The sequence below is a fragment of the Myotis nattereri genome (assembly GCF_964212035.1).
Source record: "Myotis nattereri genome assembly, chromosome: 7".
Classification (NCBI taxonomy): Eukaryota; Metazoa; Chordata; class Mammalia; order Chiroptera; family Vespertilionidae; genus Myotis; species Myotis nattereri.
The window spans coordinates 28084197-28100512 of NC_138082.1; the positions used below are offsets into that span (position 1 = coordinate 28084197).

Consider the following 16316-nt stretch of genomic DNA (forward strand, 5'->3'; position numbering starts at 1 on the left):
TGGTCATCCTGGAGTAAGCGTAAAGGGAATGGCGTGGAAATTCTCTCCCCGCTGCCTCTGTGCGAATCCACCACTTGTGACTCTGCCCTGAGACTCCACTTACTCTAAAGGATCAAAGGGACTGCAGGTTCTTTTTCAAATGTAAAATATAACATAATGTAAAATATACGTTAGATTAAAGTTTACATTTTAACTATTTTTAAGTGGACAGTCCTGTGACATTAAGAGCATTCACACTGTTGTGCAGCCATCATGACCATCCATCTCCAGAGCTTCTCCATCTTCCCAATGTAAACTGTTTCCAGTTTACAATAAATACCAACTCTCCATTCCCCTCCCCCGGCCTCTGGCAAAAATCTTTTTGTCCTGTCTCTATGAATCTGATTACTCTAGGAACCTCATATAAATGGAATCACACATTATTTGTCCTGTGACCCACTCATTTCACTCAGCATAATGACCTCAGGGTTCATCTATGTTGTAACGTGAGTCAGGATACTCTTCTCTTTAAAGACTGAGCAATATTCCATTGCATGTATATACCACTTTCTGTTTATCCATTCATTCCTCAGTGGACACTTGGGTTGCTTGCCTCTTTTGCCTATTGCAGGGGTGGGCAAACTTTTTGACTCGAGGGCCACAGTGGGTTCTTAAGCTGGACCGGAGGGCCGGAACAAAAGCATGGATGGAGTGTTTGTGTGAACTAATATAAATTCAAAGTAAGCATCATTACATAAAAGGGTATGGTCTTTTTTTTCAATAGTTTTATTCATTTCAAACGGCCCGGATCTGGCCCGCCGGCCATAGTTTGCCCACGGCTGGCCTATTGTGACTAGTGCTCCTATGAACTTGGGTATACAAATATCTGCTCTTTGAATCCCTGATTTCATTTCTTTTGGGCATAGTATAATTGCTTAATTATAGGTTAATTAGGGTGTTTAAGCCATAAACAAAAGCATAGTTTTTATTGTCTAACAAGTATAAACAGACATAGAGGCCACACACAAATACTGTGAGCTCACTAAAGGGATCCCACTCAGGTGTGCCCACTCTGGTGGCATGAAACTCAGGGTTTAGTAGGAGCAACCTAGAGCTAGTCTTATCTAATTGTTGTAGAATATTCTACCTTATGACAAATGATCGTGTCATGAAAATGTACAATATCTCTCCTCCTGATTTATTCTATCTAGTGATCTCCTTCTTCTTATCTATGGCTACTTGTTTTAGAGTGATGAAGTGGTCATTCAAGAGTTTATTTCTGAATATTTGTATACCGTTCTCTGCTAGAAACACAAAAGCATTTAATTTACCAAGGAGAGTACTATAAGGTTTCCATAATTTTCCAGTTCAATAGTGTTGACTCCTAGTATGCTGGGGTGCAAGTATTTATATCGCATTTTAACTACAAATAAAATAGTGCTTCCCAACCGGGAGTAATTTTTCTTCCCAAGGGGACACTTGGTAATGTCTGGAGATATTGTGTGGGTAGAGGTTGCTACTGGCATCTAACGGGTAGAGGCCAGAGATACTGTTTCACATTCTGCAATCCATAGGCCAGCCCTCACACAAGTGATTATCTGGCCCCAAATGTCAATCGTGTCAAGGTTGAGAAACCCTGAAATGGTGTACCGTTGCCACTCTGCAAAAAATAGTGGAGAGGTATGTGTTGGAATGTTACAGCCAGAGCAGCTAATGCCAAGTGCTTCACACAAGAAGAATGGCGCCATCCCAGAGGACCAGGGGGAGAATAAAAACCAGCGTGCCACCTGGCTGGTATGGCTCAGTTGTTGAGCATCAACCCATGAACCAAGAGGTCACTGGTTTGATTCCTGGTCAGGGCACATGCTCAGGTTGTGGGTTCGATCCCCAGTAGGGGGCGTGCAGGAGGCAGCTTATAGATGACATTTCTCTCTGATCAATATTTCTATCCCTCTATCCCTTTCCCTTCCTCTCTCTCTAAAAATCAATATATATTTAAAACCCAGCATGCTCAGGGACATTTCAAAGGGAATCTCAGTTCATGCATGGGTTTACCTACGTTGGAGAAAAATTATTTTAAAGCCACCATGATCAGAATGCTTACCTGACTACCTTTAATGCCACCTAAAATGAACACTGAATTTCCTTTTTCTCCTTGTTCCCCAGGAAGGCCCTGAAAATAAAACATTCACTTAAGAGAGGAGAAAAGCACATTACTATTTTAGCATTTTATTTTCTATGTGAAATATCACTCACCAATAAAATTACCATTATAGTCATATTTCACTAGTGAAGATTTCTTTATTCTCTTCATTGTCATTATCACCTTAAGGTTCTCATATATAGTCATTCAGTATTCAGTTAAAATCTATTAAGAAATCTCCAAAGATAGAGTATCTACTAATTTATTTATATTATAAATATATGGTATATATGTATAGTTTATATATAGTATATACTAATGTATTAATAGATATTTGTTAATTATATAGCAGGGAAATTTCACAACATAATGCACATGTATTATTCTTATAAATAAACATTGCAGTTGTCAATAATATGCCATAGATATAGTTGTTTAAAAATTTAGTTTATTTATTTTACTATTTGTATTTAAAATAGAGCCTATGCACCCTTTATAAGATTTTAAAAATCAGCATGTTCCTTTTGTAAGTTTTTTGTATGTAGCTGCACGTTTATTTATGGTATTTTAAAAAAGTGAATGAAGTACCTGAGTGTATCCTTTTTTCCCCACACTTGATATCTTAATATCCCATATATTAATATACCTCACCTGGGTTACCACATAAAAATTTTAACCATTTTCATATATCAAGCTCCTACAAAAGACATGCACATGTCAAAGGTAACCCCTCTCGGAAGAGTGCCTGGCTTTGCTTCCAATGGGAGAGACTCCTGGTTTCATGGTAAGCTCCTCACCAGGTCCCTTGAGCAATCAGATTGCAGTCCTTTACCCCCATAGTTCCAACAGGCATGGATTTCAGTCTCACGTTTGAGTAAAACAGCACTAGTCCTCAACTAACTGGTTCGAAATTCAGTTACCACTGCATTAACTAAGTAACTGCATGGAGCACAAACTTCACTGCTAGCTTGTGGGTCCACAGATCACCCCTAAGTGACATGGGAGTCATGATCACTGACTGATCACATCACTCCATTCAAAGCCTGTTGTGACGGGTTCCTGCACATCTGCTAGTTCACACACACAAGTCTGCAGTGAACCCTGAATGATAAACAACATAATCTTTGGTCCGATGACAGCAGCCGGGAGCATCTCAATGGCACATCCATCCGGTCATATCGCTTCCTCCCTTAGAACCACCCAAAACATTCTTATGGCATGAAAAGAAAACCCAGCCTCCTGCCACAGGCTACGAGACCCCAGGTGTCCTAGGTCCTGCCCACCTCTGTCCTCATCCTCCAGCTGCCCCACTTGTTCACCATGCTCCCTCACACTTGTCTTAACTGTTTCGTGAGCACACCAGGCCCTTCCCACTGTGGGGCCTTTCACTTAAGATTCCCGTTAGGAGAGCTGTGGGTGTCTTACTGGGGGGCCTTCTGGGCCAGGAGCTCCTCTTTCTCCTGGAAACCCTGGGTCGCCTCTGGATCCATTGCAGCCATTCATGCCAGGTTTGCCTCTGAATCCCGGAGGCCCCGGGTGCCCCTACAGGAAACAAAATGACAAGTGAAGCATTGTTTTGCAAGAACACTAGAAGACAAAGATTATGCAATATGGGTACCCAAATTATGGCAATGATGACTCACATACCACTTCATATTGTGAGAATTCCTTCCCTATCCACAGTGCTATGTAGCATAGTAAATATCCATAAGCAAATTTTAATATGCCCCCAATTTAAATTCATTCAGCTTGGAGTATTCTGGGAGATTTGGGAGGAAACCTTCCTTTAAGTCCTTAGAAAGACTCTAGTGAATAGTAAAGCTCTCCAAAATATCTCTTCCTTCTTTCATGTGGTTTTCATATTAGAAACAAGAGTCTTAAACCCACTTCCAAAAGTTAGGACTCATCAGCAAGTAAAAACCGTCATTATGAGTAGGCATTCCTTTCCAGAAGTATCTCTGGCTCCTGTTTTGGAATGTTTTTCTCTAACCTATTTGAAAACCTTGCTATTCAGTAAAGTGTCTCGGTATTGGAGTTATTCCACAAAATTGAAATGCAACACCCTTTCATTCACTGAGGTGAGAAAATAAGGAAGAGTTTGCCATGTGCATATCTATTTTTTGAACATGTGATTTTAAGGGTTTTGAGGAGTGTTTCTCCCTTCTTTGTGAGAAAATGTAGGGATACTTACAGGTATACCATCCAAACCTGGAAATCCAGGAACACCAGTGGGACCCTAAAATTCCAGATGATAAAACAAAGTTATAAAAGTTACTAAGTTATTAGACTAACAAGTTAATTTCCTCAAAAACATAAATAATTAATGCTCATCATTTTTAACCCTTAGCAGTCATGGTTACCTATTTTCACACACGCTTAAACGCCAACATTTAGGAATGAACCTTTCATACTTTTTGTCCTAAGGAAGCCAAGTTGGCAGCATCAATTGAAAGAAAACATACAGTGCCCTGTAAACTGGGAATTCAACGTCTCAGAATCTGTCAGTCCTGGAGAAGCAAACTCGTAAATGTGAGCGCAGGTAATTCACAGGATTGCTTTTTCACACCTGCTCTACACAAATTAGGACACGATCTCAAATTCTCAACAAGGAAGAAACTATTGTTTTCTTTATCCATTCTATAGCATATTAAACGGTGTTTTTAAAGGAATAAGATGAATCGACATAAATTGATTGATCTTTAAGCCACATGGTTGAGTGGTTGAGTTAAAAAAAAAAAAAAAAAAGCCCAGCATGGTGCACATAATATCATTTAGGTGTTTTTTTAAAGCCATGAACCGGTACAACTCCCCCCTGGGTGCAGTCATGCATTTAAGTGCAGAGAAAAGATCTAGATAAACAAGCTCCTCTGGAGGTTTGGGGAAGGAGGGCTGCTATGGAAGAGGAGTCTAGACCTAATTTATTATAAGGCACAAACAAGCAGGTCCTACGTGTTTATAACAAGTGTGGCATAGCAGTGCTGGTGGGTGGCTAAGAAGCTTTCCCTTAGGAAGGGACTTACCTTATCTCCTTTATCCCCTGCTGCTCCGGGAGGGCCGCTGTCCCCTCTCATCCCTTTCTCTCCTGGAATCCCAATGGGTCCTGGCGGTCCCAGCGGTCCAATAGGACCCTGTGGCCCTGGTGGTCCCGGGTGACCCTAAGAAGGAAGATTAAAAAGGGAGGTGAGCTGATTCTTAAGTAGCGTCTTCTAATGCAAATATATGACCACTGAGGCTTACAGACAACTGAAGAATTAGAGGTTGAGCAAACTCTGATAGAGAAACACAAATGATTAATTAATTCATCGCAAAAATAAGAAACTGTACCACTGTCTTTTTCAATCTGGATTTAAGCAGTACAATAAATCGGAATTACCATAGGTACACACACTTATCTGTAAGTTGATAATAGTTCTCTTATTACTTTCATTCTGTCGATGACATTTATAAGTCTTGAGCTGTTTGGTGAAGCCAGGAACTTAAAAATAATAAAAGTCTTATTACCATTATGTTAGTGATAAAAGTTAGAAGCAGGGTGAAAACTGCCAGGTCTTTTATTTACTCCAAATGGCCAATGTTCCATCTGTCCTTTTAGGGGGAAACATTTATTTTTAGCTGCTTTTACTTAATTTCTTGTAAGTGTGAAGTAGGCTCTCCATGTGAGGTTATATTTCCCCAATCTGACTTTCCAAGACCAAGAGGTCACCTCTTGGTTCAAATAAAGAGGTTTCCTGAGCTCAGTTCTACCCAGAACACACAGTGGGAACATTGCTGGCACAGCGGTGAGCAGCTCCTGCTCCCTGTTGTCCTCGCACTGTGTGAGGGGGACTCATCCACCGAATGAATGCTCAATCGCTGCCCTTTACAGATGCTGCAGGCCTCACAGCTCTCTGTCCTGGAGGAAGCAAGCCTGCCTCTCAGGAGCACCCTCCCCTGCCCTGGCGACCTGCTCCCTGCCCTGTCCCAGGCTCCCTTCATCATTATATAATCGCTGCTATTTATTGAGTTATCCATAAAACTACTAAAAGCCTAGAATTCTCTAGGAAGTTTAAATGTATGAATATGTGCTAAAAAATAACAATAAAGTATAAAATATAATTACATGGGCACAAACCATTCAGGGGCATTTTGAGGGCAAATAAATTTACTCTAGATAGTGCAAAAATTCTAAGCTACAGCCTGAAAGTAAGAATAAATAATGACTTCAGCTGACCTGATCATTAATCTTACTTGGTTACTTAATCAACATACATTAAAAGTTCCCATTTTTCCTAAATGTAAGGCTCAGGAAATAACTGTTTTTTCATTAAGTTTATCTTTTCGTCTTACATTTAATTTATACAAAAACTCCAACATTATCTTTTGTGAGTGCTGTATTATTTAGGAACAACAAAATGCACGTTTGCACAGTCAAGGGTAACTGAGAAAGAGACAGCCAATTAACTGGCTATAAATCTCTCCAGTGTGTTTCATTTTAGACCCGAAAGGCCAAATCCAGTGAGCTACCGGAATTTCGGAGGGGAAAGAAAAAAAAGGAGAGGAATGTTTAATGCAGTGTAAGAATAATGGACCTCCATTCAGTACAGCACTGTGCCCTGACCTGAGAAAGAGCCATCTAAAACACTCCCCTAGAGACATAAATCAGGAATGGCTGTCTGCATTAAGTTCTTCCTCCCACCTCCTCCTCCTCCCTGCCCTTCGTCTGCTACACTGACTTCCTTGCATTTCTGAACAAGCTCTGTTCCTTCACAGACTGTGGTGTTCTGTCCAGAAGTGTCTCTTCTCACCCCCCCTCCCCTCCCCCAGCCCAAGTCATCTCTCAATGCCCCAGGGAAAAACTCCCCATCTCCTGCCCTCGCCCCCACACCCTTCAGAATCCCTTCAGAATCGGATGCCTGTCCAAGACGCCTCTATAATAACACTTCTCACCTATACCTGTGATTATCTCTTTATCCTCATCATGGGAAGAAAGGTAGAGGGCAATACATGCTTAATAAAATAACACAGACACAGACAATAGTGTGGTGAAGGCCTGGGAGGAGTGGGTGCGGGGTGGAGACATCAGTAATACTTTCAACAATAAAAACAAATTTAAAAAATAAAATAATTCAGTCAGACGCCATCCACCCTCCCCAAGGGAAGTCCCTGTAACCAGGAAGGTGCAGCTTCCTCTTGTTGCTGAACTGCCATCCCCAGGGCTTGGCTGAGAGCAGCTCTGGGATCCTGTGAGAATGGCTCCGCCCCCAGGAGCAGAGCACCGCCCCACCTGAGCAAAGGACCCTGAATGCAGTGAAGTTGGTGTTCTTTGTGGTTGAGTAGAACAGGGGCCTTCTTGTGCCTTAGTTTCACCATATTAAACCCATATTAAACAGCAAATACAACACCTACTTTGCAATGGGAAAATCTGACATAAAACACTACATGCCTACATTTCAATGGCCTTTGGAAGACTTCGTTGTTTTATATTTAATGCGGTGTTTTCATATTAACAGGTATTTTTCTATAGGATAAAAATGTAAAGAAATACATTAAACCTTCTACAACAGCATTAAATCTGTCAGAAAGCTGCTCATGAAAATTTCCCAAATACCAGTCTTCAAAACAGTCACTGCTCATTCACCCAATTTGAGTAAATAATTTATCCCCACAATGGAGACAGTAATTCCATTTCATTCAGTCATGTCATATAAAAGGTGGGAAAGGTTGGGTGGATGGGAAGAGATCAACCAAAGAATTTGTATGCATATATGCAAATCCCATGGACAATAGGGTGGTGAAGGCCTGGGGCAGGGATAGCAGATGGGCTACTAGGGGTCAATGTGGAAAAAGGGGCAGTATGTAATACTTTCAACACTAAAGATTTTTTAAAAAGTGAAGTAGGAAATACTAAAAAAAAAAACAACGGTGGCTATGAATAGTTATTTGAGCTTATTTATTGAACTACTAGAGGCCCAATGCACGAAATTTGTGCAAGGGGCTCGGGCCCCCTTGCCCCAGCTTCATCCAGGAGGTCGTCCAGAAGGTTGTTCAGCTGTCCAGTCTAATTAGCACGTTATGCGTTTATTGTTGTAGATAACAGGATTAACTTCATGATAAAAAGGTATAGGTAGCAGGCCCAGAACAGGCATTTCCACGACAAAAGAATCATTAAGTAACCACAGAAATATTTTATCTTTGTAAAAAAAAAAGAGTTTAAATAAATATTCTGCTCCTAACATGCATCCTCTACCCATGAACCATAATGGGATCTACAATGAATTGCTCCACAGTATTCAATCCAACAACAAAAAAGCATGCCCAGTGGAATGACTGGCTCTCACACATGGTGCCCTGACTTTTTTAATTTTTATTTATTTATTTTTAATTAATTTATTTTATTTTTTATTTTTTTGATGGTACTATTGACCCAGAATGGTCCCTGTGGTTTACTACTTTCAGTGAGAGACAGTGAAGTCAGAGAGCAGATTCATTGCCCCCAGAAACGACAATTGGCTGACAGCTGAGGAAACTGGCATGCCAGGTGAAGCCACCAGGCCATCCTTCTCTCTACTCAAAGGCTGGCTGGCACCGAGTCTCAGACCAGATCCGTGCCTCCCCACTGTGCTGCAGCAGCATCAGGCTCGGGGCCAGCTGTACAAACAACAGACAAAGGCCATCCCTTTGTCCGACTCTCTGAGGCCAGAACATTCCTTTAGGATTCTGGCCCGTATGAATGGGCTATGTCAGGCGCGTCTCTCGAGCAGGGCTATGATCAAATGATTTTTATTTCACAACTTTGTGCAAGAAATCAACAGATAAGAGAATATGTACATTTTTAAAGCCAAAATCTTCAATCAGTCATTTGGGCTGCCGCTGATCTGCTCATCTCTAGAAATCCAATGCTGTTCCCAAAGGAGGAAGCAGAGGCCCAGAGAGATGAACCAAGTGACTCGAGGCCACCTGGCCATCACCTGGGGAATCAGAGACTCAAACCCATTTTCTCCGACTTCAAAGGTCCTGCTTCCCTTTTTATCCCAGTCATTAGAACAGTGGTTCTCAGCCTTCTGGCCCTTTAATACAGTTCCTCATGTTGTGACCCCAAACCATAAAATTATTTTTGTTGCTACTTCATAACTGTAATGTTGCTACTGTTATGAGTCATAATGTAAATATCTGATATGCAGGATGGTCTTAGGCGACCCCTGTGAAAGGGTCGTGCAACCCCCAAAGGGGTCTCGACCCACAGGTTGAGAACCGCTGCATTAGAACCTCACTCTCCTATGAACTCTCATTTCCACCTTGAAACAATAAACACCTAAGTGCTCATCAATGTCTTATAGCAAGCTTCCTGAGGCCAGGAACCCAAGTACGTATTACCTGAGCCTTGGCCGCTGCCTTGCACAGTAGAAATTCTACATATACACTCATGGAATGCTGAATCAATTCAGACTTTTATAATTAAAACTAACAAAAAAAGCATTCAGCAACACCTCTCCTGCTTTTTTCATGCTTGTTGGTGAATTCAAACATTAAGCCACTAGGTGACACTATAACATCACTTAAACCCTCTCTATGAGTCCTGGTCACTTATCCAGCTGACCTCAAGCTCCATAAATCCAAATCTAGACTTGGGATTCATGACATCCCCTGAAGTGTGCAAGTCTGTGCACACAGCCGCTCACACCTCATCAGAGTCCTCCCAGGCGCCTCGGCCACCCACCCCTAACTGTCCCACACGGAGTCGCCCTCTCCTTCCCATCAATTCTGCCTCCCAAATATTCCCGATGCCCACCCACTTCCCCCCACCTCCACACTCACCCCCTAAGCCCCCGTGACCTCCCACCTGTAGCAGACTCCTAACAAGTCTTTCCTAACACTGTTGCACCCACTTACTCTTCAAACAGCAGCCAGAATGGTCCTTACCACATAAATTCAACCTGCCTCCACTCTTTCTAAAGTCTTCCACAGCCTCCCTCATCACCCAGGATAACCTAGATCCACTCTTCCAACTGCATCTCATGCCACTTGCTACCTCACCTACTCTGATCAAACCTTGGTGGCCATCTTGGGTCCCTCAAACATGCCAGCCTGTCTTTTTGCCATGCCAGGGCCCGAATAGAGACTATTCTCTCTGCTCAGATGGTAGTGGGTTGAATGGTGGCCACAAAAAGATATGTGCTCATGCTGATCCTCAGAACATGTGGCTATTACTTTAGATGCAAAGAATGTGATAGAGTTAAGGATCTTGAGATAAAGAGTTTACCTCGGATTATCCAGGTGGGCCCTAAGTGCCATCATATGAATCCTGATTAGAGGGATACAGATGAATTTTGATACAGACACACAGAGGAGACGGTGGTGGAAAGATGAAGGCAGAGACTGGAGCGATAGAGCCATAAGCTAAGGAATGCTAGCAGCCACCAGAAACTAGAAGAGACAAGGAAATGATTCTTCTCTATTGCCTGTGGAGGATGTATGGCAGTGCCTTGCTTTTGGATTTCTGCCCTCTACATCTTGTGAATAAATCAATTTCTATTGTTTTAAGCCATCAAACATGTGGCAATTTGTTAAGAACAACAAGAACTAACGGGACATGCTTCTTCCAGGCTGTTGCTAAGGGACGTCTGATTCCACCCAGTCCAAGCAGAGGTGTTAACCCATAGTTCCCTTGCCCCATCCCACCCCACACATGCTCCTATGCAAGACCAAGTTAGGGCACCAAACTATGCACACAGGGAATGAGCGAGGATCTTTGTCTGCCTAGAATGGTGCCTGGCACTCAGCAGGCACCAGAAGTAACAGCTGGAGGGTTATTCCTGGTAGGCTCTGAGCTCCAGGCCACAGGCACTTTCTTTTTTACCATCAAGGCCTCCCAGCACATAGATGCCTGGCACATGCAGAAGGCTCAGGGGCTGTTTGCTGAATGAATTACAGATAAGACTGTAGGACAGAGGAGTGACAATATTAGCACCTTGCAGACATAGCTGTTTTCCCTGTGGACCTCATCCCAATTTATTGAAAATAGTATTTGAAAGGAGGAATATATTTTTCTTTTCTACAAACTTTGGAATTCAGCTTTTTAACTCATTTACACAGAATTTCCCCTTGCACCAGAGAGTGTTCTTAGAGTCACAAACACTGCTTCCCGTGTTGCTACATGGGACATGCCCTGCTTTGGGAGACACCTGTGCGTAGCCCCTATTTCTGACCAACAAGGCTGCCTCCACTCTGGTAATGACCTTGATCCTCTCGAGTTTAGCATAGTCCCACATTTGCTGAGCTCTGCGCTGGTCTGGCCCGGGTTCACGCTGGGTCACAGAGCTCCGCAGTCGTTGCTATGGAGTTGAACCCCACGTGAGGAGACCAAAGGCTCGCTGCAAATCACACTTAATGAGGTGACTGACGGGGCAGACAGTCCCAAATCGACCTTCAGACCCAAACTGCAACTAGGATTCCTGAGGGAGGATCTGCACACTTGGCCTGTTTGGAAAATGATGCCTTCCACAGCACGGAAGGCAAGTATAAGCTGTTTCTCTAACACGAATGTTGGAGTTAAAGAGAGGGATTCGTCAGTGCCCCAAGAGCCATGCTAGTTGCAGTTATTCTTCCAGGTAGATACCAGCTACTACTGCTCCTGCACCACTGGGATTAGGAAGCCAAATAGCATAAAATGATAGGTATGTCTCCTCCCTCTGCCTCCCGGATCCTCACGTCCTGTTCAGGAATATTTCCTCAGGCACCTGCAAAAAATAAATAATCCCACAACTAAGGATTTATTCTTTTCACTTTTTCAAGTTTTTCATTCTCCAAAAATCAATGTAAACAACTCCCATCAGGGAAAATGTGTTAACAAGCTAAGTCAAAGTTATAAACTGGCAGCTGGCAGGCTGAGTTCTACTGGGACACTTGTTAATTGTTAGGCACTATTTTTTTTTTTAAATATGTTTTTATTGATTTTAGAGAAGGGAAGGGAGAAGGATAGAGAGAGAGAAACATTGATGGGCTGCCTCCTGCATGCTCACTCCTGGAGATTGAGCCCACAGCCCGGGCATGTGCCCTGACCGGGAACTCAACTGGTGGTGACCTCTTCGTTCATGGATTGACATTGAACCACTAAGCCGCTCTAGTTGGGCAGGCACTGTTTTTTGTTGTTTTGTTTGTCTGTTTGTTTGTTTGTTTTGAATGCTGACGCCTTTATGTAACAAATGTACTGTTCAGCTCCCGATGGTCCCCTCCCACTTGCTGTCCCCCAATGGCACTGGGCCAAATCTGCCAACTTCTCAGCTGTCACTGAAACTTGCTTACATCAAAATGAAACATAATTGACTACATGAGCTTTAGGACATAAAAAGAACTGCTCTGAACCGCTTAACAGGCTGAACTAGAGTCCAGCTGTGTGAGTGATAAAGACTCAGTTCTAGAACTTAGTGTGCAAATAACTTAATAAAAAAAGTTAACAATTATTAAAACTTCCCAAGTAAATTCCATTTTTATCATGAAATGCAGGCTCTTAGAAGTGTACGGAATAAGTGAGTGAGACTCAGAAAAAATACTCTGAGGACATTTTTCAGTGATTTGAAATCCCCAAAGGAAAGTCTGAAGTGTTCATATGTGATTTTCATTTTCATACCAAAAATAACTAAGACGGGTCTTGACTTTTAAGCCATTTGACCTCCTTGTACGTAAAACCACTAAATTATAAAGTTGTATTGATTTAATGGTTGCTGTACTTTTTGAGTGGGAAACAATGTGGATATGTTTTATTTTAGAAAAAAAGCTATAGAAAGTGTCTTTATTACCATGCTAGCCATAAAGCAGAACTTCTAAAAGGTTTCATCCTAGCCTATAAAAACATGTGATTTTCCCTGCAAGGAGATAACCATCAAAGAACATGGACATTTTCTCCCTTGAAACTTATCATGAATAACTTATAATTCTACCCAACACCAGCTCATCACATCCTTAAAGAGGGCTTATCACAGAGTTTGGGGAGATGCTATGAGAGTCATAAAATATTTGGGGAAGCCAATTAAGCGGCTGTTATATATGAGAAGTCATACCCCCTATCATAGCTCCACAGGCTGCTAGAGCTGCGAGGAACAGGACCAGCCCTCTGATACAAACCCTTATTTCCCAGGTGAGGGCTCGAGCCTGAAAGAGACCACCTCAGACTCCAGCTCTTTCTGGGATGCTACTGAACCCTTAGAAGGTCCAAGTGCACAAGTTTGTGGTCTTATTTGTTGCTGCTGCACCAAGTGCTTATTACTGGCCCTACCTGAAATTCACAAGGGAATTTGAAATATGTGCGATGACTCATTTAATAACAGATTCAGGTGCTGTGGGGGCGGGGAAGACCGGGGGACTGTGGGGGCGGGGAAGACCGGGGGAGATACTCCCCGCTAATTCTGTTCCCCTTCTCTTGGATGTGGCAGGTGACTCCACACCCACGCTACAGCCAGTCCACCAGCTCGGGATCCTGAACCCTATCCAAGCTAGAGTCTGAATTTTATTTATTGATTTATGTATATTAACTACCTTTTAGGTGCCACCTAATATGATCATCTCAAAGAAGTACCAAAAAATGACTCCCACACCCTGTTGTCAAAGGGGAGAAACAAAAGTAGGCAACTTAGCTCTCTACAGGGTCCACTATGGGCAGGAGGCAGCATACACATGTAACGTGTCCACATGATCACCTTTATGAAGTATGTGCTTTACAAGCTAATCAAGAGGGTCAGACACATCCACACGTGAACTCAAACAGAGCCACCGTCAGGGTATGCGAAGTGAAGGAAAGCAGGTGCCCCTAGGGAGCACCCACACTGGCTGACCCAGGCAGGAGGCTTGTGGGAGTGGCATCTCCACTGAGTTCCTTTGGGGAGGGCAGGAGAGAGAGAGGCAGACTGGAAGTGGAAAGGGCAGAGAAGTGGGAATGTTCAGATAATGTTCAAATGTTGAAAACTATATTTGAAAGCCCCCATGGGAGGGTAAGGGGCCTGACTGACACAGCGGGAGAGGATCAGGGGGAAGCAGTAGTGATTACTGATGAAACACTCATTGAGGCCAGACTCAGCCTCCAGCCATACATTGGTGACACTGAACTTCATTCTGTAGGCACTGGGGGAGCTGCCCTCGGACATGTCCCAGCTCCACGCCAACCTTAAGCTTCAGTGCCCAGTTAAAACCCTCACCTCAGTCATTCCAGGGCGGGGGCAGCCTGGCTTCCCACAATGGCTTTAGACACAGACAGCAGTTTTGATCTGGGGCTTGAACAAACTCCTCTCTCAGGCAGTAAGCCATAAAGAGTACATAGTCTTTCTTAGGAATGCCTGGCTAAGCTCCTAATGGCTGTGCTGCCTCGAACAGATGCTCTAACCCCCAGAATTCAATATATTCCTATTTTTATAGCCCACCTTGAGCTGTAAACACGGCACAAGAGATGGTATGCTAGTTGGCTGGCTGCTGAGGACGTGGGAAGCTCGCCTCCCAAACCACCTCCAGTTATGCACAAGTCACGCTCCCAGATTCCCAGCTGGTAGACTCCCCAGCAACTTGCAGCCTTCTCATGGGACCATCTGTCTCAGGAAGGCCAGAGGTTGACCAGTGTTCCGCACACAGCAATCCCTGACCACCCAGAATCAGGGACACCCACAGCAGCCTGTGCCAGGAGCCCTCCCAACCATGGGCTGATGACTGTGTTATAGGACACACAGTACACCCTCGACATATGCAATTACTTGTGACTGTTGAAGAGCCCAAGGAAACTGAGAAGAAAGGAGCCACGGTGTAAATATGAAAAAACCAAAGCTTGGGCAGCTTGAAATGTCCACCTGAGCTCACAAAGTTATGACTAGAACTGACGTCTGAACCTTTGTGCAATCATCTTCTCCTTGATGCTGGGGCAAATGCTGGGTGGAAGCCAGACACCAGGTGTGTGCCCTGCTTCTTCCCCATACAAGCAAGTACTTAAAACTCTTGGAAACTCTGTTCCTTGTATTGACAGACAGAAATAATATTATAGTGGCCTTACAAGCCGTTGTAGGATTGGGGCAAGGTCCCTCAACCTTGGCACTATTGGCATTTGGGGACAGAAAGTCTTTGGTGTGGGGACTGTCCTGTGCGTGGTAGGAGGCTGAGCAGAGTCCCTGGCTTCCACCTACTAGAACCAGTAGCACCCTGTTCCACCCAGTTGTGTCAACCAAAATATGTCTCTAAATGTTGCCAAATGTCCCTGATAAAACAACTCTCAGCCTCATTTAAATCGGAGGACCACACCAACCTGGCTTTATTCAAGCAACTGGTCCTCTCTGTTGGGTGGTGGCCCATCCCCTTCCTGCCACAGAGCTGATCAATCCATATTTCTAGGGTCTCAAGCTCAAAAAGTCTTCAAATTTAGATGCACTGATTTCTTTTCTTTTTTATGTATACAATCTTAGTATGTTTATATTAACAACGTCACAAAAACCAGCCGTTTTATCCTGAATAATGTGTGTATTTACATGGAAAAGGCTAAAGCATTTCTTAGAGTGCTAGTTTTTAGTGTCCCTACTTTTAAAAAATTGAGTTATAATTGACATATAATATGATATTGGTTTCAGGTATACAACACAATGATTTGATATTTGTATATATTGCAAAATGATCACCACAATAAGTCTAGTTAATAGCCATCACCGCATGTAGCTACCAATTTTTTTTCTTGTGATGAGAATCTTTAAGATCTACTTCCTTAGCAACTTTCAAATGCAGAGAACAGTTAATAACTACAGTCACCACGCTGCACATGACAGCCCCAGGACTTATGCTATAACTGCAGGCTTGCACCTTTTGTTTTTAAATTATTTCATGAAGTACAAATTGCCAATTATAAAAATAGTCAGGCAGATGTAAGGTACAGCATATGATATTATAAAAACTACGTATGGTGCCAGGTGCATCCCAGACTTATTGGGGAGATCACTTCATAAATGTCTAACCCAGGGGTCCTCAAACTACGGCCCGTGGGCCACATGCAAATACAAATGTTGTATTTGTTCCCGTTTTGTTTTTTTACTTCAAAATAAGATATGTGCAGTGTGCATAGGAATTTGTTCATAGTTTTTTTTTAAACTATAGTTCGGCCCTCCAACGGTCTGAGGGACAGTGAACTGGCCCCCTGTTTAAAAAGTTTGAGGACCCCTGGTCTAACCACTATGTTGTATACCTAACACTGATATCG

At 43.0% G+C, this 16316-nt stretch overlaps 1 protein-coding gene across 1 annotated transcript in view; it reads right to left on the bottom strand.

The window, feature by feature from the left end:
* Positions 1-16316, bottom strand: part of COL4A4 (collagen type IV alpha 4 chain) — a 93777-nt gene that overhangs the window by 70106 nt on the left and 7355 nt on the right. Inside the window, exons 4-7 of the mRNA XM_081095691.1 lie at positions 5143-5277; positions 4314-4358; positions 3548-3664; positions 2084-2152 (exon numbers count right to left, since the gene is read on the bottom strand). Of these exons, the coding sequence (XP_080951817.1) occupies positions 2084-2152; positions 3548-3664; positions 4314-4358; positions 5143-5277 (366 nt within the window). The remainder of the gene's footprint in view (positions 1-2083; positions 2153-3547; positions 3665-4313; positions 4359-5142; positions 5278-16316) is intronic.